General features: G+C 52.0%; 1 gene segment (V, D, J or C); it reads left to right on the forward strand.

The window, feature by feature from the left end:
* Positions 1-16,586: 16,586 nt before the first annotated feature.
* On the forward strand, positions 16,587-17,419 carry LOC128933219 (T cell receptor alpha variable 5-like). The segment is given in 2 exon segments: positions 16,587-16,629; positions 17,031-17,419. Coding segments are annotated over 2 exon segments (432 nt in total).
* The last annotated feature ends 7,406 nt before the right edge of the window (positions 17,420-24,825 follow it).

The following is a 24,825-nucleotide window of genomic DNA, read 5'->3' on the forward strand; positions in this document are numbered from 1 at the left end:
GCCTGCTCAGGGCACTCCTGGTGGTTCCCACCCTGCACATTCCCATGCTAACATCCAAACACAGGGCCCCACACAGCAGCCATGCCTGTTCAACATCACTGACTCCTCAAATCCTGTGTCTTCTGCAAGGCTCCCCATGCACTGCCCTGCCCTCTGCTCACCTCAGGGAACTGGAGACCCTTGGCATGGACACATCAGGCACAGCCTCCTCTCTGCTGGAGGGCTGCTGCTGCTGCTGCTGCTGGTGGTGGTGCTGGCAGGATTTGGGGCTCCTACAAAGCAGCCCAATCTCTTTTTTCTAAAATCACTTTTTTCTGCAAATTCTTTTGAGGAATCTGGGGTCTTCCCTGAAACTTCTCTCGCAGCCTGGGGAAATGAATGCAATGGGACACACTCAGAGCTGCAGCAGAGGATTTGGGAGGAGCTGCAGGCATTGCTGCTCTCCTCTGCTGACAGGACACAGGGGAACATCTTCACTGCAAAGCCCTTCAGAGCCCTGGGCACTGCCATCACTCCATGTCCTGTATGGGCCACCCTCACCCTGCTGTGCACACAGCCCAGCACGGATGGGCAGAGGCTCTGCCAGAGCTCTGTGCCCAAGCTCGGGGCACACAAACTACGAGTGTCCCTTCCTGCCTACAGGGATTACCCAGTGCCTTGGGCAGGTGAGCAAGGCTGGGTGGACACAGAGAGCAGAGGACATGGTTTTCTGCAGCTTTGTCCATTTGCGTCCTGGTGCTCTTTTGCAGACTGCTGCAATAAAGAGACAAGGATTATAGCGGCTCTTCTCTGGCACAGAGAAGGTCAGGGTGTATCAGCACATGCTGCGGAGCACTTCTGCTCAGAATTCTCTCAAAAGTGAAGTGTCTCCAAAAGGATAATCTGTTCTCTTCTTGAGATCCCCCTCGGGAGTTAGAGAAGAGCAGCTACAGAACTATTCTCTGCCAGGCTCCAAGAGACACCAGCTCTGCAGGTCAGCACCTTCTCCCGTACCTGGACAACACATCAGGCCTGACTAGGAGAAGCAGAGATTCCACTTTGCAGCTTGCAGGGTTTGGAATCTGTGACTGTCAGGGACGCTCGGGAGGAGACAAACAGCGGGACACAGACACAAACATGCATTCCTGAGGTCTCCTTGTCTTCCCATCAATTTCTGCCCCTTTGTGCATTCCTGCGCACACACTCACGCTGCCCCACAGCCCCATCCTGCTCCGTGGTAGCTCTGAACTCTGGCACCTACTGAAGTCCCCCCTACTCTTGCCCAGCCACGCTCGCACACAGCAGGAAGCCAGAGGAGCAGAGCACAAGCAGCTCATGACTGCCTGCAGGTGTCATTGCCCACCGCTCCTGGGCAGCCAAGAGCCTTGGTGACATTTCAGACTGCCGCTCCCTCCCCTGCCCACCCACAGAGAGACGCATCTCCTGCTCGGCACCTCTCCTCTTTCCACACCTCTGTGTCTGTGCTGGCACCAGGGGCAGGTGCCTGGAAGGAGGGGGCCTTTCTCCATGGATTTCCACCGGTTCCTTGTGGCCATGCTGCTCCCTGTGGGTGAGTGGGCATTCCCTTTGTGCTGATCAGCTGCACTGGAGCTGCTCTGCATCCTCAGCTCTGCTCCCAGTTGCTGGCACTGCCCCTTCCCAAGGATTCCAGGGCAGGGGTGGGCAATGAACCAGGTGAATTTTCCCACAACCTATTGAATCACAAAACTGTGGAATAGCTAGAAATTTGTTTTTTCCTGCCCCATTTTAATATTTCTCTAGAGAGTAGTGAAGTTATTATTTCTCAAAACACATTTGGGGTGGCATTTGAAGTTGGTTTGTTTGGGGTTTTTGGAACCTATGTGTCTCTTTCAGGTAAACTGGTGACTGTCCCATTGCTTTTTGATATCCTGGCACCATTGCATGCCATGTGGTACTTTAAGGATGTGTATTACTGTCTTCAATGCATTTCACTTCCCACCATTCATCTCGTGTCTCTCCAGGCTGGGCCCTTCAGCAATCACCAGATACAGTTGTCCGGCTGGGAGAAACCGTCACTCTGGAATGTTCTGCATCAGGGAAAACTTTTGTAAACATGTACTGGTACAAGTTACCCATGGAGAAGGATGCCACAATGCAGCTGGTTGTGTATTCAGTGGAAGGCAGCAAAGCAGATATTGAGAAGGAATTCCAAAATCGCTTCCAGAGTAATGGGACTAGGAACAACCATTTAGCTGTGCAGATACAGCATGCCCTGCTCAATGACACAGGCACATATTTCTGTGCTGAACAAGATCCACAGTGAGTCAAAGGCTGGTGCAGCACAGCACAAACCTTTCCAGGCAAACAGGGATCTGCCACCAGCACACACTGAGCCCTGTGTTTGACAGTGCCCCATTTTCTTACTTGCACCGCAGCTCATCAGGAAAAAAAAGTTTGGATCTCTGGCTGTCCATCTGGCCATCTCTGTCTTTTTCCTGGTCTCTAACTGCTATTCTTTTCTTTCCCAACTCTGTATCACCTTCTGACTCTGGATTCTTCTTTTCCTCACTGTCATCACTCATTTCTCTTCCATTTAAAAACTGCTTCTCACTTTCTTCTTTTCATGTCTTTCTCTGTATTCCTCGGAACTTCCCTTTCTGTCCTCTCATACCTAGTCCTTTCCTCTTTCCTATTCCCTTCCTCCTCCATCTCTCCTTCCTTACAATCAGTTACATCAATTCAAGGCTTGGGAAACAGCATGTGGAATAGTTCACACAGCACTTTCCCTCTCCACCAGCTGGAAAGACAAGGCTCCCTGTGCCTCAGCTCCCCTCAGGTATTCACCTTCCTCTCCTGCCGCTCTCACTGCAGAGCCCATGACAGCCCTCACAGCTCTGAGTGCTTGGGCTGCTGTGGTCTCTTTCAGGCTCCTGCCTCCCTCTCACAGGTGGCATTTGCTGTGCTCACAGGGCTCATAGAGAAGAAGAGCTGTCACACAGCTGGCTGGGACATGGGGTGGCCAGGCAGGGACTGAACCAGCCATGACTGGGGAAGACTGGGAGAGTGCATGAGAAAATTCCAGGCACATCTGGGTGGCCTTTATCCCTCATTCCTCCATCTCGCAAGGACTTCAGAGGCAGGAGGGGAGCAGCCATCATTCCTCTGCCTTGCACACACTCAGACTCCCCTGCAAGCCCAGCACAGTTCTGTCTTTCCAACCCCATTCTTCCCTCCACACCCACCCATGCCCAGCCTGTCCATTCAACCTGCAGCATCTCTGGAGGGTTCCTGCTATCCTGCAGAAACAGAGTTTGTGCTGACGCACAGTCTGTGTCATTGCCCAGGGTTCCCAGCCAGCCAATGCCTTCTGTCATTTCTTGGCCAGCCCCACCCCGAGATGTCTCACCCTCACTCACTGCTCCCTCTGCACAAACCTTTGGGCAGCTCCAAGAGGCAGCTTGCTGACAGGGCAGGGGCTCTCCAGCCATGGTTCCCTGCTGTTTCTTGGTGGCCATGCTGGCCCCTCTGGGTAAGTGAACTCAACCCAGCCCTGAGCACCTCCACTCATCCCGCTGCTGCTCTCCCAGCTGGGGAGCCACTTCCTGCCACTGCTGCATCCTTTCTGCATGGAGGATCAGCAGTGAATGTGGGGGCAATGGGAATGCCTGAATCTTCTGCAATGGCCATCTATTTGTCATTCTTTCTAAAGGCATCAGATGGTTCTGGGTTTTGGATACAACCAGCCCAGGAATGCACCTTGCCTATTGAGGAGATATTGGAAATTCACCTGCAGTTCTGAAGAGCTGTCCCATGCCTGGAACTGCTCCCTTGGCTGCCCAATCCCTTCTCACTCTTTCCCTACTATACCACAATGCCTAGTTGAAATTTTCCCCATTTTTTCCTCTTCCTCACTGCTCCTACTTTTCCTTTCCAGCATTAGCCCTGGAACAGTCTCCAGACATGGTGATCAAAGAAGGCGAATCCGTGAATCTGGAATGCTCTGAGAAGAAATCCTCTAACAGAGCTATGTACTGGTACCTGCTGCCTTCAGAGAAGAATTCCAGTCTGACCCAGCTGGTTTATGCATATGAAGGTGCCAATGCAGTGGTGGAGAAGGGTTTTGAGAGCCATTTCAAGAGCAGCAAGATAAAAGGAGACAGTATCACCCTCTCAATAGAGCATGCCTTTCTCAATGACTCTGGCACATACTACTGTGCTGAGAGTGAACACAGTGGTGAGATTGCTGAGGGAGCTGAGCACAAACCTGTCCCTGCACAAACAGGACCTGCTTTCCACTTGTGGCTGCTGCACGAGACAGGGTGATCACTTCTCTCTCATTTGCTGCTCTGCTTCCTGGCCTTGCCTTCCTCCTCTTCTCCGATGCTGACAGTTTATTTGTCCATCATTGTCTCCTTGCCACTCCAGGCCTCTTTCTGCATTTAACTCTTATTCGCACTACACTTGCTTCTGTCAAGCCCTTCTTCTTCTCGCTGTGTCCCTTCCTTTCCCTAGATTCTTCTTTCCGTCTTCAATCTGCACGCCATTGTCATCCTCTCTACCATCTCCTGTCAACCCTGCTCATACTTCTGTCAAACAACAGAAGGAGGGCTTTTGTGGGAAGTTCTTGCTGCACCTGTGCATGAAGGCAAGGCCTGGCAGGTGTGGCAGCAGCCAGCACCGTGTGGCAGCTGCCCACACGCTCCTCTGTTCCAGCACCTTGTCTGTGGTTGTTCTGTGGCCAAGGAATAGGAACAGCAGAGCACAAGCCTCTGCTTGCTCTGGTGAAGTGTTCCGTGGATCCCTCAGTCCTTCATGTAGAGTGGTGTCTGGGGCAGGATCCACCTGCCTTCCTGCCCTTCATCCACATACAGTTTATCTTCAGCAAATGTAGGATAAAAATAACAAGTTACATTAGCAAGCTGAGCAGATAAGAAGAATTTCCCACAGGTTTCAGTGTTCTATACATCAGGGACTCAGATGAAGGGTAGAGAGTGTCCTTATCAAGTTCCCTGATAACACCAAGTTAGGAGGAGTTTCTGATAGCTGAGAAGGCTGTGCAGCCCTTCAGATGGGCCTTGACAGCTTGGAGGGATGGGGAGAGAGGAACATTGTTGAATTCAGCAAAGGCAAATGCAGGGTTCTGCCCCTGGGGAGGAATTGCTTCATGCAGCAGCATATGGAAGCACTGACCATCTGCTCTTCAGAGAAGGACCTGGGGGTCCTGCTGGACAAGAAGCTCCCCATGATTCAGCACTAGGTTGTCCTGGTGGCCATGAATCCAGTAATGTCCAGGGATGCATTAGGAAGAGCAATGCCAGCAGGGTAATGAGGCTGCACTCAGCCCTGGTGAGGCACATCTGCAGTGCTGTGTCCTGTTCTGGGCTCTTTGGTGTAAGAGAGACATGGAGCTCCTGGAGAATGTCCAGGACAGGAGATGAAAGGTGTTTATTTGAGTGGAGCATCTCTTTAGTGAAGAAAGCCTGAGGGAGCTGGGCCTCTTCTGTCCTGAGAAGAAACAATTACGTAGCCATCTCATCAATATCTACAAGGATCTGAAGGTAGGGTTCCAAGAGGTGGATCCAGGTCCTTCATTATAATGCCAAGCATTAGGAGAAGGGGCAAAATGTAGAAACACCCCTTAGTCTGTGTTAAGAGCATTGCACTGGAGAAGACTGTGCAAAGGAGTAGATGGCCCAAAGGTGTTGTGGAGCCTCTATCTCTGGAGATACCCCAGAACCATCTGTGTGCCCTGTGCTGTGGGATGACTCTGCTTGAGCAGGGAGGTTGGAGCAGTGAGCCTCTGAGGTCCCTTCTTGGCTGGCCCATCCCATGATTCTGTCCTGCATGACACACCCGTGCACAGCACAGGCCTGCTCAGGGCACTCCTGGTGGTTCCCACCCTGCACATTCCCATGCTAACATCCAAACACAGGGCCCCGCACAGCAGCCATGCCTGTTCAACATCACTGACTCCTCAAATCCTGTGTCTTCTGCAAGGCTCCCCACGCACTGCCCTGCCCTCTGCTCACCCCAGGGAACTGGAGACCCTTGGCATGGACACATCAGGCACAGTCTCCTCTCTGCTGGAGTGCTGCTGCTGCTGCGGGTGGTGGTGCTGGCAGGATTTGGGGCTCCTACAAAGCAGCCCAATCTCTTTGCTTCTTTCTAGAACTTCTGCAGAGGAATCTGGGGTCTTCCCTGAATCTTCTCTAGGCAGCCTGGGGAAATGAATGCAATGGGACACACTCAGAACTGCAGCAGAGGATTTGGGAGGAGCTGCAGGCATTGCTGCTCTCCTCTGCTGACAGGACACAGGGGAACATCTTCACTGCAAAGCCCTTCAGAGCCCTGGGCACTGCCATCACTCCATGTCCTGTATGGGCCAGCCTCACCCTGCTGTGCACACAGCCCAGCACGGATGGGCAGAGGCTCTGCCAGAGCTCTGTGCCCAAACTCAGGGCACACAAACTACCAGTGTCCCTTCCTGCCTACAGGGATTTCCCAGTGCCTTGGGCAGGTGAGCAAGGCTGGGTGGACACAGAGAGCAGAGGACATGGTTTTCTGCAGCTTTGTCCACTTGTGTCCTGGTGCTCTTTTGCAGACTGCTGCAATAAAGAGACAAGGATTATAGCTGCTCTTCTCTGCCACAGAGGAGGTCAGGGTGTATCAGCGCATCATGTGGGGAACACCCTTCTCCTCAGAAATCTCTCTGACATAAGGTGTGTCTCCAAAAGGATAATCTGAGTGCAGAAGCAAAGGCAGCCTGTTCTCTCCTTGAGATCCCCCTCGGGAGTAAGAGAAGAACAGCTACAGAACTATTCTCTGCCAGGCTCCAAGAGACACCAGCTCTGCAGGTCGGCACCTTCTCCCATACCTGGACAACACATAAGGCCTGACTGGGAGAAGCAGAGATTCCACTTTGCAGCTTGCAGGGATGGGAATCTGTGTCAGGGAGGCTCGGGAGGAGACAAACAGCGGGACACAGACACACAAACATGCATTCCTGAGATCTCCTTGTCTTCCCTTCAATTTCTGCCCCTTTGTGCATTCCTGCGCACACACTCACGCTGCCCCACAGCCCCATCCTGCTCCGTGGTAGCTCTGAACTCTGGCACCTACTGAAGTCCCCCCTACTCTTGCCCAGCCACGCTCGCACACAGCAGGAAGCCAGAGGAGCAGAGCACAAGCAGCTCATGACTGCCTGCAGGTGTCATTGCCCACCGTTCCTGGGCAGCCAAGAGCCTTGGTGACATTTCAGACTGCCGCTCCCTCCCCTGCCCACCCACAGAGAGACGCATCTCCTGCTCGGCACCTCTCCTCTTTCCACACCTCTGTGTCTGTGCTGGCACCAGGGGCAGGTGCCTGGAAGGAGGGGGCCTTTCTCCATGGATTTCCACCGGTTCCTTGTGGCCATGCTGCTCCCTGTGGGTGAGTGGGCATTCCCTTGGCCCTGATCAGCTGCACTGGAGCTGCTGCTGCATCCTCAGCTCTGCTCCCAGTTGCTGGCACTGCCGCTTCCCACGGATTCCAGGGCAGGGGTGGGCAATGAAGCAGGTGAGCTTTTCCACTGGCTATTGCATCAGGAAACTCTGCAAGATTCAATGTGGTTTTTTTCCTGCCCAATTTTAATACTTCACTTGAGTGTACCAAAGTCATTATTTCTCGAAACAGATTTACTGTTGCATTTGAAGTTGGTTTGTTTGTGGTTTTTGGAACCTGTGTGTTCTTTTCCGAGAAGCTGGGAACTAGCCCATATATTTCTGATATCCTGGTGCCATTGCATCCCCCGGCATACTTCAAGGAAGTGTATTTTCATCCTCTTCAATGCATTTCACTCCCCACCTTTCGTCTCCTGTCTCTCCAGGCTGGGCCCTTCAGCAGTCACCAGATACAGTTGTCCGGCTGGGAGACACCGTCACTCTGCAATGTTCTGGACAGGGCAACATAGTCAAGACCATGTCTTGGTACAAGTTACCCAAGGAGAAAGATGCCAGAATGCAGCTGGTTGTGTATTCAGTGGAAGGTGGCCAAGCAGATATTGAGAAGGAATTCCAAAATCGCTTCCAGAGTAATGGGACCAGGAACAACCATTTAGCTGTGCAGATACAGCATGCCCTACTCAATGACACAGGCACATATTTCTGTGCTGAACAAGATCCACAGTGAGTCAAAGGCTGGTGCAGCACAGCACAAACCTTTCCAGGCAAACAGGGATCTGCCACCAGCACACACTGAGCCCTGTGTTTGAGAGAGTCCCGTTTTCTTACTTGCCCCCCAGCTCATCAGGGAAAAATTGGTTTGGCTCTCTGTCTTTCCATCTGGCCATCTGTGTCTTTTTCCTGGTCTCTAACTGCTATTCTTTTCTTTTCCATCTCTGAATCACCTTCTGACTCACTGTCATCACTCATTTCTCTTCCATTTAAAAACTGCTTCTCACTTTCTTCTTTTTATGTCTTTCTCTGTATTCCTCAGAATTTCCCTTTCTGTCCTCTCATACCTCGTCCTTTCCTCTTTCCTATTCCCTTCCTCCTCCATCTCTCCTTCCTTACAATCAGTTACATCAATTCAAGGCTTGGGAAACAGCATGTGGAATAGCTCACACAGCACTTTCCCTCTCCACCAGCTGGAAAGACAAGGCTCCCTGTGCCTCAGCTCCCCTCAGGTATTCACCTTCCTCTCCTGCCGCTCTCACTGCAGAGCCCATGAGAGCCCTCACAGCTCTGAGTGCTTGGGCTGCTGTGGTCTCTTTCAGGCTCCTGCCTCCCTCTCACAGGTGGCATTTGCTGTGCTCACAGGGCTCATAGAGAAGAAGAGCTGTCACACAGCTGGCTGGGACATGGGGTGGCCAGGCAGGGACTGAACCAGCCATGACTGGGGAAGACTGGGAGAGTGCATGAGAAAATTCCAGGCACATCTGGGTGGCCTTTATCCCTCATTCCTCCATCTCGCAAGGACTTCAGAGGCAGGAGGGGAGCAGCCATCATTCCTCTGCCTTGCACACACTCAGACTCCCCTGCAAGCCCAGCACAGTTCTGTCTTTCCAACCCCATCCTTCCCTCCACACCCACCCACGCCCAGCCTGTCCATTCCACCTGCTGCATCTCTGGAGGGTTCCTGCTATCCTGCAGAAACAGAGTTTGTGCTGACGCACAGTCTGTGTCATTGCCCAGGGTTCCCAGCCAGCCAATGCCTTCTGTCATTTCTTGGCCAGCCCCACCCCGAGATGTCTCACCCTCACTCACTGCTCCCTCTGCACAAACCTTTGGGCAGCTCCAAGAGGCAGCTTGCTGACAGGGCAGGGGCTCTCCCGCCATGGTTCCCTGCTGTTTCTTGGTGGCCATGCTGGCCCCTCTGGGTAAGTGAACTCAACCCAGCCCTGAGCACCTCCACTCATCCCGCTGCTGCTCTCCCAGCTGGGGAGCCACTTCCTGCCACTGCTGCATCCTGCACAGCTTTCTGCATGGAGGATCAGCAGGGAATGTGGGGGCAATGGGAATGCCTGAATCTTCTGCAATGGCCATCTATTTGTCATTCTTTGTGCAGCCATCAGATGGTTCTGGGTTTTGGATACAACCAGCCCAGGAATGCACCTTGCCTATTGAGGAGAGATTGGAAATTCACCTGCAGTTCTGAAGAGCTGTCCCGTGCCTCGAACTGCTCCCTTGGCTGCCCAATCCCTTCTCACTCTTTCCCTACTATACCACAGTGCCTAGCTGAAATTTTCCCCATTTTTTCCTCTTCCTCACTGCTCCTACTTTTCCTTTCCAGCGTTAGCCCTGGAACAGTCTCCAGACATGGTAATCAAAGAAGGCGAATCCGTGAATCTGGAATGCTCCGAGAAGAAATCCTCTAACAGAGCTATGTACTGGTACCTGCTGCCTTCAGAGAAGAATTCCAGTCTGACCCAGTTGGTTTATGCAGCTGAAGGTGCCAATGCAGTGGTGGAGAAGGGTTTTGAGAGCCATTTCAAGAGCAGCAAGATAAAAGGAGACAGTATCACCCTCTCAATAGAGCATGCCTTTCTCAATGACTCTGGCACATACTACTGTGCTGAGAGTGAACACAGTGGTGAGACTGCTGAGGGAGCTGAGCACAAACTTGTCCCTGCACAAACAGGACCTGCTTTCCACTTGTGGCTGCTGCACGAGGCAGGGTGATCACTTCTCACTCAGCTGCTCTGCTTCCTGGCCTTGCCTTCCTCCTCTTCTCCGATGCTGACAGTTTATTTGTCCATCATTGTCTCCTTGCCACTCCAGGCCTCTTTCTGCATTTAACTCTTATTCGCACTACACTTGCTTCTGTCAAGCCCTTCTTCTTCTCTCAGTCTCCCTTCCTTTCTGTAGATTCTTCTTTCCGTCTTCAATCTGCACGCCATTGTCATCCTCTCTACCATCTCCTGTCAACCCTGCTCATACTTCTGTCAAACAACAGAAGGAGTGTTTGTGTGGGAAGTTCTTGGTGCACCTGTGCATGAAGGCAAGGCCTGGCAGGTGTGGCAGTAGCCAGCACCGTGTGGCAGCTGCCCACAAGCTCCTCTGTTCCAACACCTTGTCTGCGGTGGTTCTGTGGCCAAGGAATAGGAACAGCAGAGCACAAGCCTGTGCTTACTCTGGTAGAGTGTTCCGTGGATCACTAAGTCCTCCATGCAGAGGGGTGTCTGGGGCAGGATCCACCTGCCTTCCAGCCCTTCATCCACATACAGTTTATCTTCAGCAAATGTAGGATAAAAATAACAAGTTACATTAGCAAGCTGAGCAGATAAGAAGAATTTCCCACAGGTTTCAGTGTTCTATACATCAGGGACTCAGATGAAGGGTAGAGAGTGTCCTTATCAAGTTCCCTGATAACACCAAGTTAGGAGGAGTTTCTGATAGCTGAGAAGGCTGTGCAGCCCTTCAGATGGGCCTTGACAGCTTGGAGGGATGGGGAGAGAGGAACATTGTTGAATTCAGCAAAGGCAAATGCAGGGTTCTGCACCTGGGGAGGAATTGCTCCATGCCGCAGCATATGGAAGCACTGACCAACAGCTCTTCAGAGAATTACGGGTTGGTCCTGCTGGACAAGAATCTCTCCATGAGCAAGTACTTTGTCCTGGTGGCCATGGAGCCATTGGTGTCCTGGGATGCATTAGGAAGAGCAATGCCAGCAGGGGGAAGGAAGTGAGGCTGCACTCAGCCCTGGTGAGGCACATCTGCAGTGCTGTGTCCTGTTCTGAGCTCTTGGATGCAAAGAGACATGGAGCTCCTAGAGAATATCCAGGACAGGAGATGAAGGGTGATTAGGAGAGTGGAGCATCTCTTTAGAGAACAAAGGTTGAGGGATCTGGACATGTTCTGCCTTGAGAAGAAACAACTAAGTGGCCACCTCATCAATGTCTACAAGGATCTGAACGGAGGGTTCCCAGAGGTGGATCCATATTCTTCACTGTGATGCCAAGCACTAGCAGAAGAGGCCAAGGGCAGAAAATGATGCACAGGAAGTTCCACCTGAATCTAAGGTCAGAGCTTTGCAGTGTTGAAGACTGCAAAGGAGCAGACTGCATAAAGAGGTTGTGGAGCCTTTCTCTCTGCAGATATCCCAGAATCATCTGGATACAGCTGTGTGCCATGTCCTCTGGAATGACTCTGCTTGAGCAGGGAGGTTGGAGCAGTGAGCCCCTGAGGTCCCTTCTTGGCTGGCCCATCCCATGATTCTGTCCTGCATAACACACACCCGTGCACAGCACAGGCCTGCTCAGGGCACTCCAGGTGGTTCCCACCCTGCACATTGCAATGCTAACATCCAGGCTTCCCAGGACCTAAACACAGGGCCCCACACAGCAGCCATGCCTGTTCAACATCACTGACTCCTCAAATCCTGTGTTTTCTGCAAGGCTCCCTGTGGAAACCCTGAGGGAGCATGCCCTAGTGTCGTGAGACAGAAGAACCTTCCCTGAAAAAGCTGTCAGACCCCATTGGCTCCTTCCCGTGTCCCTGAGCCGCTCGTCCCTATTCTCTGATTGACCGTCACCTTTGTACTGCCCCGAGACCAGGGTCAGCCCCCAGGCCCCTGTGGAGAGACAGGGAGACTCTCTGTGCTGGGGGTGCTGGGACCTGAATAGCTCACCACGGGGCTGAATTAAACAGCTCTGGACTTTATGCAAAGGTCCTTTTGCTCCCTTACCCTGGACTATGCTAGCCACAATTCAGACTGCTACAGCTCCCGAGGCACTGCCCTGCCCTCTGCTCACGCCAGGGAACTGGAGACCCTTGGCATGGACACATCAGGCACAGCCTCCTCTCTGCTGGAGTGCTGCTGCTGCTGGAGGTGGTGGTTGGGTCAGGATTTGGGGTTCGTACAAAGCAGCCCAATCTCTTTGCTTCTTTCTGCAACTACTGTAGAGGAATCTGGGGCCTTCCCAGAAGCTTCTCCAGGCAGCCTGGGGAAATGAATGCAATGGGACACACTCAGAGCTGCAGCAGAGGATTTGGGAGGAGCTGCAGGCATTGCTGCTCTCCCCTGCTGACAGGACACAGGGGAACATCTTCACTGCAAAGCCCTTCAGAGCCCTGGGCACTGCCATCACTCCATGTCCTGTATGGGCCAGCCTCATCCTGCTGTGCACACAGGCTAGCACGGATGGGCAGAGGCTCTGCCAGAGCTCTGTGCCCAAACTCAGGGCACACAAACAACCAGTGTCCCTTCCTGCATACAGGGATTTCCCAGTGCCTTGGGCAGGTGAGCAAGGCTGGGTGGACACAGAGAGCAGAGGACATGGTTTTCTCCAGCTTTGTCCATTTGCGTCCTAGTGCTCTTTTGCAGACTGCTGCAATAAAGAGACAAGGATTATAGCTGCTCTTCTCTGGCACAGAGAAGGTCAGGATGCACACATTCTGTGGGGCACACCCTTCTCCTCCGAAATCTCTCTGAGATGAAGAGTGTCTCAAAGGATAATCCCAGTACAGAAGCAAAGGCAGCCTGTTCTCGCCTGGAGATCCCACTCTGGAGTTAGAGAAGAACATCTACAGAACTATTCTCTGCCAGGCTCCAAGAGACACCAGCTCTGCAGGTCAGCACCTTCTCCCATACCTGGACAACACATAAGGCCTGACTGGGAGAAGCAGAGATTCCACATTGCAGCTTGCAGGGATGGGAATCTGTGAGTGTGAGGGAGGCTAGGGAGGAGACAAACAGCGGGATACAGACACACAAACATGCATTCCTGAGGTCTCCTTGTCTTCCCATCAATTTCTGCCCCTTTGTGCATTCCTGCGCACACACTCACGCTGCCCCACAGCCCCATCCTGCTCCGTGGTAGCTCTGAACTCTGGCACCTGCTGAAGTCCCCCCTACTCTTGCCCAGCCACGCTCGCACACAGCAGGAAGCCAGAGGAGCAGAGCACAAGCAGCTCATGACTGCCTGCAGGTGTCATTGCCCACCGTTCCTGGGCAGCCAAGAGCCTTGGTGACATTTCAGACTGCCGCTCCCTCCCCTGCCACCCACAGAGAGACGCATCTCCTGCTCTGCACCTCTCCTCTTTCCACACCTCTGTGTCTGTGCTGGCACCAGGGGCAGGTGCCTGGAAGGAGGGGGCCTTTCTCCATGGATTTCCACCGGTTCCTTGTGGCCATGCTGCTCCCTGTGGGTGAGTGGGCATTCCCTTTGTGCTGATCAGCTGCAGTGGAGCTGCTGCTGCATCCTCAGCTCTGCTCCCAGTTTCTGACACTGCCGCTTCCCACGGATTCCAGGGCAGGGGTTGGCAATGAACCTGGTGAATATTTTCACCACATAAAGAATCAGGAAACCCTGCAAAGCTACAATTTAGATTTTCCTGCCCCATTTTATTATTTCTCTTCAGAGTCCCCAAGACATTACTTCTCAAAAGAGATTCACTTTTGGATTAAAAGGGCATTGTTTTGGGGTCTTTCCATACAACGTATCTTTTTTTAGAGAGGCATTACATTGGCCCATTGCTTTTTGATATCCTGGTGGCATTCCATGCCATGAGATATTTTAAGGATGTGTATTATTGTCTTGAATGCATTTCACTCCCCACCTTTCATCTCCTGTCTCTCCAGGCTGGGCCCTTCAGCAGTCACCAGATACAGTTGTCCGGCTGGGAGACACCGTCACTCTGCAATGTTCTGCATCAGGGAGATATTTCATATACATGTACTGGTACAAGTTACCCATGGAGAAGGATGCCACAATGCAGCCGGTTGTATTTTCAGTGGAAGGTGGTAAAGCAGATATTGAGAAGGAATTCCAAAATTGCTTCCAGAGTAATGGGACTAGGAACAACCATTTAGCTGTGCAGATACAGCATGCCCTGCTCAATGACACAGGCACATATTTCTGTGCTGAACAAGATCCACAGTGAGTCAAAGGCTGGTGCAGCACAGCACAAACCTTTCCAGGCAATCAGGGATCAGCCACCAGCACACGTTTAGCCCTGTTTGAGTAAACTCCTTTTTTACTTGCCCCCCAGCTCTTCAGAAAAACCCAATATTACTTTCTGTCCATCTATCTGATCATCAATCTGTCTTTAGCTTGGTCTCTAGCTACTGTTCTATTCTTTCCCATCTCTGAATCACTTTCTCACTCTCAGTTTTTCTTGACCTCACTGTCTGACCTCCTTTATCTCCCATTCAGATTGTTTCTGACTTTACTTTTTTCGAGTCATTCTCTCTGTCCCTCTGACTTTTCGTCTCTGTCCTCTCATACCTGATCCCCCCCTATTTCCTCTTCCCTTCCGCCTCCATCTCTCCTTCCTTACAATCTGATACATCAATTCTTGGCCAGGGAAGCAGGATGTGGAATAGTTCACACAGCATTTTCTGTCTCCACCACTTGGAAAGTCAAAGCCCACTGGTCCTTGTCCCCAGTGGTCTGCATGGATCGACACACAGCCCAAATTACACCCCTATCCTGTGACCTGAACAATCTGATGTCGGAGAATTGTCCCTGCCCACAGCAGGAGGCTGCCCAGGTGAGCCATGGCACATCCCTGGTGACCAGGACAAGGACCAGGAGGGAGAAGTCCAAGTGCAGTTTTCAGCAGGGCTTGTTGGTGTCTTTGAGCATCTTGTCTGGCCCATCCACTCCATCTCCTGCTGCTAGCTGGAAGTCACAAGCGCTGCCCTGACTGGCTTATTCCTCTTTATCTCCAGTTTAAAAAGAGGGCAAGGGCCCAGGGGAATCCTCACCTAAATGTTCATAATGCATCAAGAACAGCTGCTGGGAATTCCTCGCTGGAGTGTGAAGCACAGGCTTGGTCAGGTGAGCTGCAGCTCCTGCCATAGCTGTGGGGACATGGAGATGCTGTCTGGTGCTCAGGTCCTTGTGGTTAAAGCCCAGTCAGCTGCTGGGTGTTACAGGCACTCCGTCACTACCCCCTTGCCCTGGTGGGATGGGAAAAAGGGTAGAACTGAAAGGTTCAGATCCAAACAGAGCAATAATAGGAGTAAATAACAAGGAAAAGACATAGAAATAAAAGTCAAGTAAATCCATGGGATACACAATTCTGTCACTCAGCACCCATTGACCTGGTGGGCAGCCCATCCTCAGCAGGGACAGGCAGAAGTTGGCCAGGTCCCCTCCTTGTCCACGCAGAGCATCAGGCTGAATGGGAGGAAACGTCCTTTTGGCCAGTTTGGGTCTGCTGTCCTGGAAATGCTCCCTTCCAGCTGCTTGTGCAGCTGCTCTCTGGCAAAGCATGAGACACTAGAAAGTCCTGGATTTGGGGTAAGCAGTGCTTAACTACAGCTGACACTCTGTTAACACCATTATTCTCAGAGTGAATTGAGAACACAGCACTGTGCCACAGTCTCCACTGCTTGATCCTGTCTTAGCACTTGCATACAGTTTTCCTGAGGACTTCCATGGAAATTTCCCCCTCAGTCAAACACTGAATTGGATGACACCTTGGGAGCCTTCTCCTTCCCAGCATTACGAGAGAGATGTTCCACCAGGGATTACCACACTTTTCCACTTGTTTCTCCTTCTCTATTGTCAGGCAGAGCTCTAGGTACAGGGAGGAGAAGGATGAGGGAAATGTGCTGCCAGCAGACCTCAGTAGAATGGGCTGTGACTCCTTCCCTGTGTCCCTTTCACCCTTTGCCACGGTCCCAGATGTTGTTTATCCCTGTGCTCGGCAGGTTCCCCAGCTATCCCATGCAGATTTTGTCCCCTGCAACAGAGGACATGTGGATTTTCCTCAGAGCAGAAACACCTGAGGCTGCAGTGGAGAGGCTGCAGTGGCCTGGGTATCCTCAGCCTGTGAGCAGAGCAGCACAGAGGTGTCCTGGCAGAGCATGAGTGAATGCAATTGCACTGCACAGCTGCTTTCTACACCCCAGGGCTCTCACCGTCTGAATGGCAGGGGCAGCCTCCACACCCCACTGGAGGATAAGCTCAGTCCGTCCAGGAAAGCAAATCTCCTTGTAGAGGCCAATTATCAGGGCACAGGGGAAAACGGCACAGATGCTCTCTGTCATTGCCCAGGGTTCCCAGCCAGCCAATGCCTTCTGTCATTTCTTGGCCAGCCCCACCCCGAGATGTCTCACCCTCACTCACTGCTCCCTCTGCACAAACCTTTGGGCAGCTCCAAGAGGCAGCTTGCTGACAGGGCAGGGGCTCTCCCGCCATGGTTCCCTGCTATTTCTTGGTGGCCATGCTGGCCCCTCTGGGTAAGTGAACTCAACCCAGCCCTGAGCACCTCCACTCATCCCGCTGCTGCTCTCCCAGCTGGGGAGCCACTTCCTGCCACTGCTTCATCCTTTCTGCATGGAGGATCAGCAGGGAATGTGGGGGCAATGGGAATGCCTGAATCTTCTGCAATGGCCATCTATTTGTCATTCTTTGTGCAGCCAGTAGACGGTTCCTGGGTTTGGATACAACCAGCCCAGGAATGCACGTTGCCTACTGAGGAGAGATTGGAAATTCACCTACTGATCTGAAGAGCTGTCCCATGCATTGAACTACTCCCTTGGCTGCCCAATCCCTTCTCACCCTTTCCTTACCAACTCACAGTGCCTAGAGTTTTTTCCCATTTTTTCTTCCTCCTCACTGCTCCTCCTTTCCATTCCAGTGTTAGCCCTGGAACAGTCTCCAGACATGATGATCAAAGAAGGCGAATCCGTGAATCTGGAATGTTCCAACAAGAAATCTTCCAACAGATATATGTACTGGTACCTGCTGCCTTCAGAGAAGAATTCCAGTCTGACCCAGTTGGTTTATGCAGTTGAAGGTGCCAATGCAGTGGTGGAGAAGGGTTTTGAGAGCCATTTCAAGAGCAGCAAGATAAAAGGAGACAGTATCACCCTCTCAATAGAACATGCCTTTCTCAATGACTCTGGCACATACTACTGTGCTGAGAGTGAACACAGTGGTGAGACTGCTGAGGGAGCTGAGCACAAACTTGTCCCTGCACAAACAGGACCTGCTTTCCACTTGTGGCTGCTGCACGAGGCAGGGTGATCACTTCTCTCTCATTTGCTGCTCTGCTTCCTGGCCTTGCCTTCCTGCTCTTCTGAGACCCTGTTTATTTGTCCATCATTGTCTACTTGCCACTCCAGGCCTCTCTCTGCATTTAAGTCTTATTTGCACTACACTTGCTTCTGTCAGCCCTTCTTCTTCCCTTCCCTTCCCTTCCCTTCCCTTCCCTTCCCTTCCCTTCCCTTCCCTTCCCTTCCCTTCCCTTCCCTTCCCTTCCCTTCCCTTCCCACTTCTTTCTGTCTTCAATCTGCACTCCACTGTCTTCCTCTTACTTAACTCTAGTCAATCCTGCTCATACTTCTCACTGTGAAGTGGAAGGAGTGTGCGGGAAGTTCTTGCTGCACCTGTGCATGAAGGCAAGGCCTGGCAGGTGTGGCAGTAGCCAGCACTGTGTGGCAGCTGCCCACATGCTGCTCTGTTCCAGCGCCTTGTCTGTGGTTGTTCTGTGGCCAAGGAACAGTAACAGCAGAGCACAAGCCTGTGCTTACTCTGGTAAAGTGTTCTGTGGATCCCTAATTCCTCCATGCAGAGGGGTGTCTGGGACAGGATCCACCTGCCTTCCTGCCCTTCATCCACATACAGTTTATCTTCAGCAAACATAGGATAAAAATTACAGGTTACATTAGCAAGCTGAGCAGATAACAGAAATTTCTCACAGGTTTCAGTGTTCTATACATCAGGGACTCAGATGAAGGGTAGAGAGTGTCCTTATCAAGTTCCCTGATAACACCAAGTTAGGAGGAGTTTCTGATACCTGAGAAGGCCGTGCAGCCCTTCAGATGGGCCTTGACAGCTTGAAGGGATGGGCAGAGAGGAACATTCTCAAATTCAACAAAGGCAAATGCAGGCTTCTGCCCCTGGGGAGGAATTGTGCGATGCAGAAGCATAGGGAAGCACTGAGCGTCTGGGAAGCAGCTCTTCAGAGAAGGACCTGGGGGTCCTGCTGGACAAGAATATCTCCATGAGGCAGCAATTTGTCCTGGTGGCCACAAAGCCAGTGGTGTCCTGGGATGCATTAGGAAGAGCATTGCCAGCAGGGGGAAGAACCTGGGGCTGCACTCAGCCCTCGTAAGGCACATGGATTGCTGTGTCCCATTTTGGGTTCCTTGCTGCAAAAGAGACATGGAGCTCCTGGAGAATGTCCAGGACAGGAGATGAAAGGTGATTAGTAGAGTGGAGCATCTCTTTAGAGAACAAAGCCTGAGGGAGCTGGGCCTCTTCTGTCCTGAGAAGAAATAACTAAGTGGCCACCTCATCAATGTCTACAAGTATTTGTAGGAAGGGTTCCTAGAGGTGGATCCAGGTCCTTCACTGCAATGCCAAGCACTAGGACAAGAGGCAGAAAATGATGGACAGGAAGTACCACTTGAGTCTGTGGTAAGAGCATTGCACTGGAGAAGACCTTACAAAGGAGCAGAAAGGCCAGAGAAGTTGTGGAGCCTCACTCTCTCTGGAGATATCCCAAAACCACGCGGACACAGTTGTGCTCTGGGATGACTCTGCTGGAGCAGGGAGGTTGGAGCAGTGACCCCCCTGAGGTCCCTCTTTGGCTGGCCCATGCCATGATTCTGTCCTGCATGACACACCCGTGCACAGCACAGGCCTGCTCAGGGCACTCCAGGCAGTTCCCACCCTGCACATTCCCATGCTAATGTCCAAACTTCCCAGAGCCTAAACACAGGGCCCCGCACAGCAGCCATGCCTGTTCAACATCACTGACTCCTCAAATCCTGTGTCTTCTGCAAGGCTCCCCATGCACTGCCCTGCCCTCTGCTCACCCCAGGGAACTGGAGACTCTTGGCATGGACACATCAGGCACAGCCTCCTCTCTGCTGGAGTGCTGCTGCTGCTGACGGTGGTGTTGGCAGGATTTTGAGTTTCTACAAAGCAGCCCAATCTCTTTGCTTCTTTCTGCAACTTCTTTTGAGGAATCTGGAGTCTTCCCAGAATCTTCTCTAGGCAGCCTGGGGAAATGAATGCAATGGGACACACTCAGAACTGCAGCAGAGGATTTGGGAGGAGCTGCAGGCATTGCTGCTCTCCTCTGCTGACAGGACACAGGGGAACATCTTCACTGCAAAGCCCTTCAGAGCCCTGGGCACTGCCATCACTCCATGTCCTGTATGGGCCAGCCTCACCCTGCTGTGCACACAGCCCAGCACGGATGGGCAGAGGCTCTGCCAGAGCTCTGTGCCCAAACTCAGGGCACACAAACTACCAGTGTCCCTTCCTGCCTACAGGGATTTCCCAGTGCCTTGGGCAGGTGAGCAAGGCTGGGTGGACACAGAGAGCAGAGGACATGGTTTTCTGCAGCTTTGTCCACTTGTGTCCTGGTGCTCTTTTGCAGACTGCTGCAATAAAGAGACAAGGATTATAGCTGTTCTACTCTGGCACAGAGAAGGTCAGGGTGTATCAGCGCATCCTGTAGGGCACACACTTCTCCTCCGAAATCTCTCTGAGATGAAGAGTGTCTCAAAGGATAATCCCAGTACAGAAGCAAAGGCAGCCTGTTCTTTCCTTGAGATACCCTTCTGGAGTTAGAGAAGAACAGCTACAGAAATATTCTCTGCCAGACTCCAAGACACACCAGCTCTGCAGGTCAGCACCTTCTCCTGTACCTGGACAACACGTCAGGCCTGACTGGGAGAAGCAGAGATTCCACTTTGCAGCTTGCAGGGATGGGAATCTGTGAGTGTGAGGGAGGCTCGGGAGGAGACAAACAGCGGGACACAGACACACAAACATGCATTCCTGAGGTCTCCTTGTCTTCCCATCAATTTCTGCCCCTTTGTGCATTCCTGCGCACACACTCACGCTGCCCCACAGCCCCATCCTGCTCCGTGGTAGCTCTGAACTCTGGCACCTACTGAAGTCCCCCCTACTCTTGCCCAGCCACGCTCGCACACAGCAGGAAGCCAGAGGAGCAGAGCACAAGCAGCTCATGACTGCCTGCAGGTGTCATTGCCCACCGTTCCTGGGCAGCCAAGAGCCTTGGTGACATTTCAGACTGCCGCTCCCTCCCCTGCCCACCCACAGAGAGACGCATCTCCTGCTCTGCACCTCTCCTCTTTCCACACCTCTGTGTCTGTGCTGGCACCAGGGGCAGGTGCCTGGAAGGAGGGGGCCTTTCTCCATGGATTTCCACCGGCTCCTTGTGGCCATGCTGCTCCCTGTGGGTGAGTGGGCATTCCCTTGGTCCTGATCAGCTGCACTGGAGCTGCTGCTGCATCCTCAGCTCTGCTCCCAGTTTCTGACACTGCCCCTTCCCAAGGATTCCAGGGCAGGGGTGGGCAATGCACCAGGTGAACCTTTTCACCACATATTTAAGCAGGTAACCCTGCAGAGCTACATTTTTTTTCCTGCCTAATTTTAATATTAGAGTTGAGAGTACCAAAATTCTTATTTCTCAAAACAGATTTACTGTTATATTTGAAGTTGGTTTGTTTGGGATTTTTGGAACTGATGTGTCTTTTTCAGAGAAGCTGGGCACACTCCCATTGCTTTCTGATATCCTGGTGCCATTCCATTCCATGAGAAAATTTAAGGATGCATATTAATATCTTGAATGCATTTCAATCGCCACCTTTCATCTCCTGTCTCTCCAGGCTGGGCCCTTCAGCAATCACCAGATACAGTTGTCCGGCTGGGAGACACCATCACTCTGCAATGTTCTGCACCAGGGAAAACTTTTGTAAACATGTACTGGTACAAGTTACCCATGGAGAAGGATGCCACAATGCAGCTGGTTGTGTATTCAGTGGAAGGTGGAAAAGCAGATATTGAGAAGGAATTCCAAAATCACTTCCAGAGTAATGGGACCAGGAACAACCATTTAGCTGTGCAGATCCAGCATGCCCTACTCAATGACACAGGCACATATTTCTGTGCTGAACAAGATCCACAGTGAGTCAAAGGCTGGTGCAGCACAGCACAAACCTTTCCAGGCAATCAGGGATCAGCCACCAGTACACACTGAGCCCTGTGCTTGAGAGGACTCCATTTTCTTACTTGCCCCACAGCTCTTCAGGTAAAACACGGTATGACAGTCTGTCTGTCTATCTGTCCATCTATCTGTTCATCGGTCTGTTTTTACCTTGGTCTCTAGCTGCTTTTCTATTCTTTCCCATCCCTGAATCGCCTTCTCACTCTCAATTCTTCTTGTCCTCACTGTCTCCACTCCTTTCTCTGCCATTCAGATTGTTTCCCACTTTGCTCTTTTCATGTCTTTTAGTGTGTTTCCCGGAATTTTCCTCTCTGTCCTCTCATACCTAGTCCCATCCTATTTCCTGTTGCCTTCCTCTTCCATCTCTCCTTCCTTTCAATTTGTTACACCAATTCAAGGTGTGGGAAGCAGGATGTGGAACAGTTCACACAGCACTTTCCCTGTCCACCACCTGGAAAGACAAGGCTCACTGGTCCTTGGCCCCAGTGGTCTCCAGGGATTCCACACACAGCCCATGTTACACCCCTATCCTGTGACCTGAACAATCTGATGTCGGAGAATTGTCCCTGCCCACAGCAGGAGGCTGCCCAGGTGAGCCATGGCACATCCCTGGTGACCAGGACAAGGACCAGGAGGGAGAAGTCCAAGTGCAGTTTTCAGCAGGGCTTGTTGGTGTCTTTGAGCATCTTGTCTGGCCCATCCACTCCATCTCCTGCTGCTAGCTGGAAGTCACAAGCGCTGCCCTGACTGGCTTATTCTTCTTTATCTCCAGTTTAAAAAGAGGGCAAGGGCCCAGGGGAATCCTCACCTAAATGCTCATAATGCATCAAGAACAGCTGCTGGGAATTCCTTGCTGGAGTGTGAAGCACAGGCTTGGTCAGGTGAGCTGCAGCTCCTGCCATAGCTGTGGGGACATGGAGATGCTGTCTGGTGCTCAGGTCCTTGTGGTTAAAGCCCAGTCAGCTGCTGGGTGTTACAGGCACTCCGTCACTACCCCGTTGCCCTGGTGGGAGGGGAAAAAGGGCAGAACTGACAGGTTGAGATCCCCATCCTTCCCTCCACATCCACCCATGCCCAGACTGCCCCTTTCACCTGCTGCATCTCTGGAGGGTTCCTGCTATCCTGCAGAAACAGAGTTTGTGCTGACGCACAGTCTCTGTCATTGCCCAGGGTTCCCAGCCAGCCAATGCCTTCTGTCATTTCTTGGCCAGCCCCACCCCGAGATGTCTCACCCTCACTCACTGCTCCCTCTGCACAAACCTTTGGGCAGCTCCAAGAGGCAGCTTGCTGACAGGGCAGGGGCTCTCCAGCCATGGTTCCCTGCTGTTTCTTGGTGGCCATGCTGGCCCCTCTGGGTAAGTGAACTCAACCCAGCCCTGAGCACCTCCACTCATCCCGCTGCTGCTCTCCCAGCTGGGGAGCCACTTCCTGCCACTGCTGCATCCTGCACAGCTTTCTGCATGGAGGATCAGCAGGGAATGTGGGGGCAATGGGAATGCCTGAATCTTCTGCAATGGCCATCTATTTGTCATTCTTTGTGCAGCCTGTAGATGGTTCCTGGTTTTGGACTCAACCAGCCCAGGAATGCACCTTGCCTATTGAGGAGAGATTGGAAATTCACCTGCAGTTCTGAAGAGCTGTCCCATGCATGGACTGCTCCCTTGGCAGCCCAATCTCTTCTCACCCTTTCCCTACCAACTCACAGTGCCTAGTTGAGTTTCCTCTCTGTTTTTTCCTTTGCCTCACTGCTCCTACTTTTCTTTTCCAGTGTTAGCTCTGGAACAGTCTCCAGACATGGTGATCAAAGAAGGCGAATCCGTGAATCTGGAATGCTCTGAGAAGAAATCCTCTAACGAAGCTATGTACTGGTTCATGCTGCCTTCAGAGAAGAATTCCAGTCTGACCCAGCTGGTTTATGCAGTTGAAGGTGCCAATGCAGTGGTGGAGAAGGGTTTTGAGAGCCATTTCAAGAGCAGCAAGATAAAAGGGGACAGTATCACCCTCTCAATAGAGCATGCCTTTCTCAATGACTCTGGTACATACTACTGTGCTGAGAGTGAACACAGTGGTGAGACTGCTGAGGGAGCTGAGCACAAACTTGTCCCTGCACAAACAGGACCTGCTTTCCACTTGTGGCTGCTGCACGAGGCAGGGTGATCACTTCTCTCTCATTTGCTGCTCTGCTTCCTGGCCTTGCCTTGCTCCTCTTCTCAGATGCTGACAGTTTATTTGTCCATCATTGTCTCCTTGACATTCCAGGCCTCCCTTAACATGTAAGTCTTATTTGCACTACCCTTGCTTCTGTCACCACTTGTTCTGCTCTTTGTCTCCCTTCCCTAGCTTCTCCTTTCTGACTTCCATCTGCACTCCATTGTCATCCTCTTACTTATCTCCAGTCAACCCTGCTCACACTTCTCACTGTCAAACGGAAGGAGGGCTTTTGTGGGAAGTTCTTGGTGCACCTGTGCATAAAGGCAAGGCCTGGCAGGTGTGGCAGTAGCCAGCACCGTGTGGCAGCTGCCCACACGCTCCTCTGTTCCAGCACCTTGTCTGTGGTTGTTCTGTGGCCAAGGAATAGGAACAGCAGAGCACACGCCTCTGCTTACTCTGGTAAAGTGTTCAGTGGATCCCTAAATCTTTCATGTAGAGTGGTGTCTGGGGCAGGATCCACCTGCCTTCCAGCAGTTTGTCCACATAAGACCATTCAGCTTTATGAAAAACATTCTAAAGATACTATACATGTTCACAAGATCTGCAGCTAATAGAGATTTCCAAGAGGTTACAGTGTTCTGTTCATCTGGGATTCTGGTGATGGATTTGAGGGTCTCCTCATGAACTTCACTGATAACACCAAATTAGGAGGGATTGCTGATAGCCCACAGTGCTGTGCAGCCCTTCAGATGGTCCTTGACAGGTGTGAGGAATGCGCAGAGAGGAGCATCCTGAAAATCAGCAAAGGCAAATGCAGGATTTTACATGAGTGGAAAAATAACCTGCTGTACCGGCACAGGCTGGGAGCTGACCTGCTGGGGAGCAGCTCTTCAGAGAAGGACCTGGAGGTCCTGTTGGACAAGAAGTTCCCCATGGTCCACCAATGTGTCCTGGTGGCCAAGAAGCCAGAGCTGTCCTGGGATGAGCGTTAGGAAAAGCATTGCCAGCAGGGCAAGGGAGGTGGATCCAGGTTATTCACTGTGGTGCCAAGCACAAGGACAAGAGGCCAAGGGCAGAAAATGATGCACAGGATGTTCCACATGAATCTAAGGTCAGAACTTTGCACTGTGATTTACTGTTTCCCTGGAATAGATTGCCCAAAGAAATTGTGGAGTCTATTGGGAGATATCCCAGAACCATCTGGATACAATTGTGTGCCACCTGCTCTGGGATGACTCTGCTTGAGCAGGGAGGTTGCAGCAGGGACCCCCTGAGGTCCCTTTTGAGAGGGTTT

Source organism: Melozone crissalis, unplaced genomic scaffold, assembly GCF_028551555.1.
Source record: "Melozone crissalis strain CALT ecotype California unplaced genomic scaffold, PUWL_Pcris_2 ptg000008l_1, whole genome shotgun sequence".
Classification (NCBI taxonomy): Eukaryota; Metazoa; Chordata; class Aves; order Passeriformes; family Passerellidae; genus Melozone; species Melozone crissalis.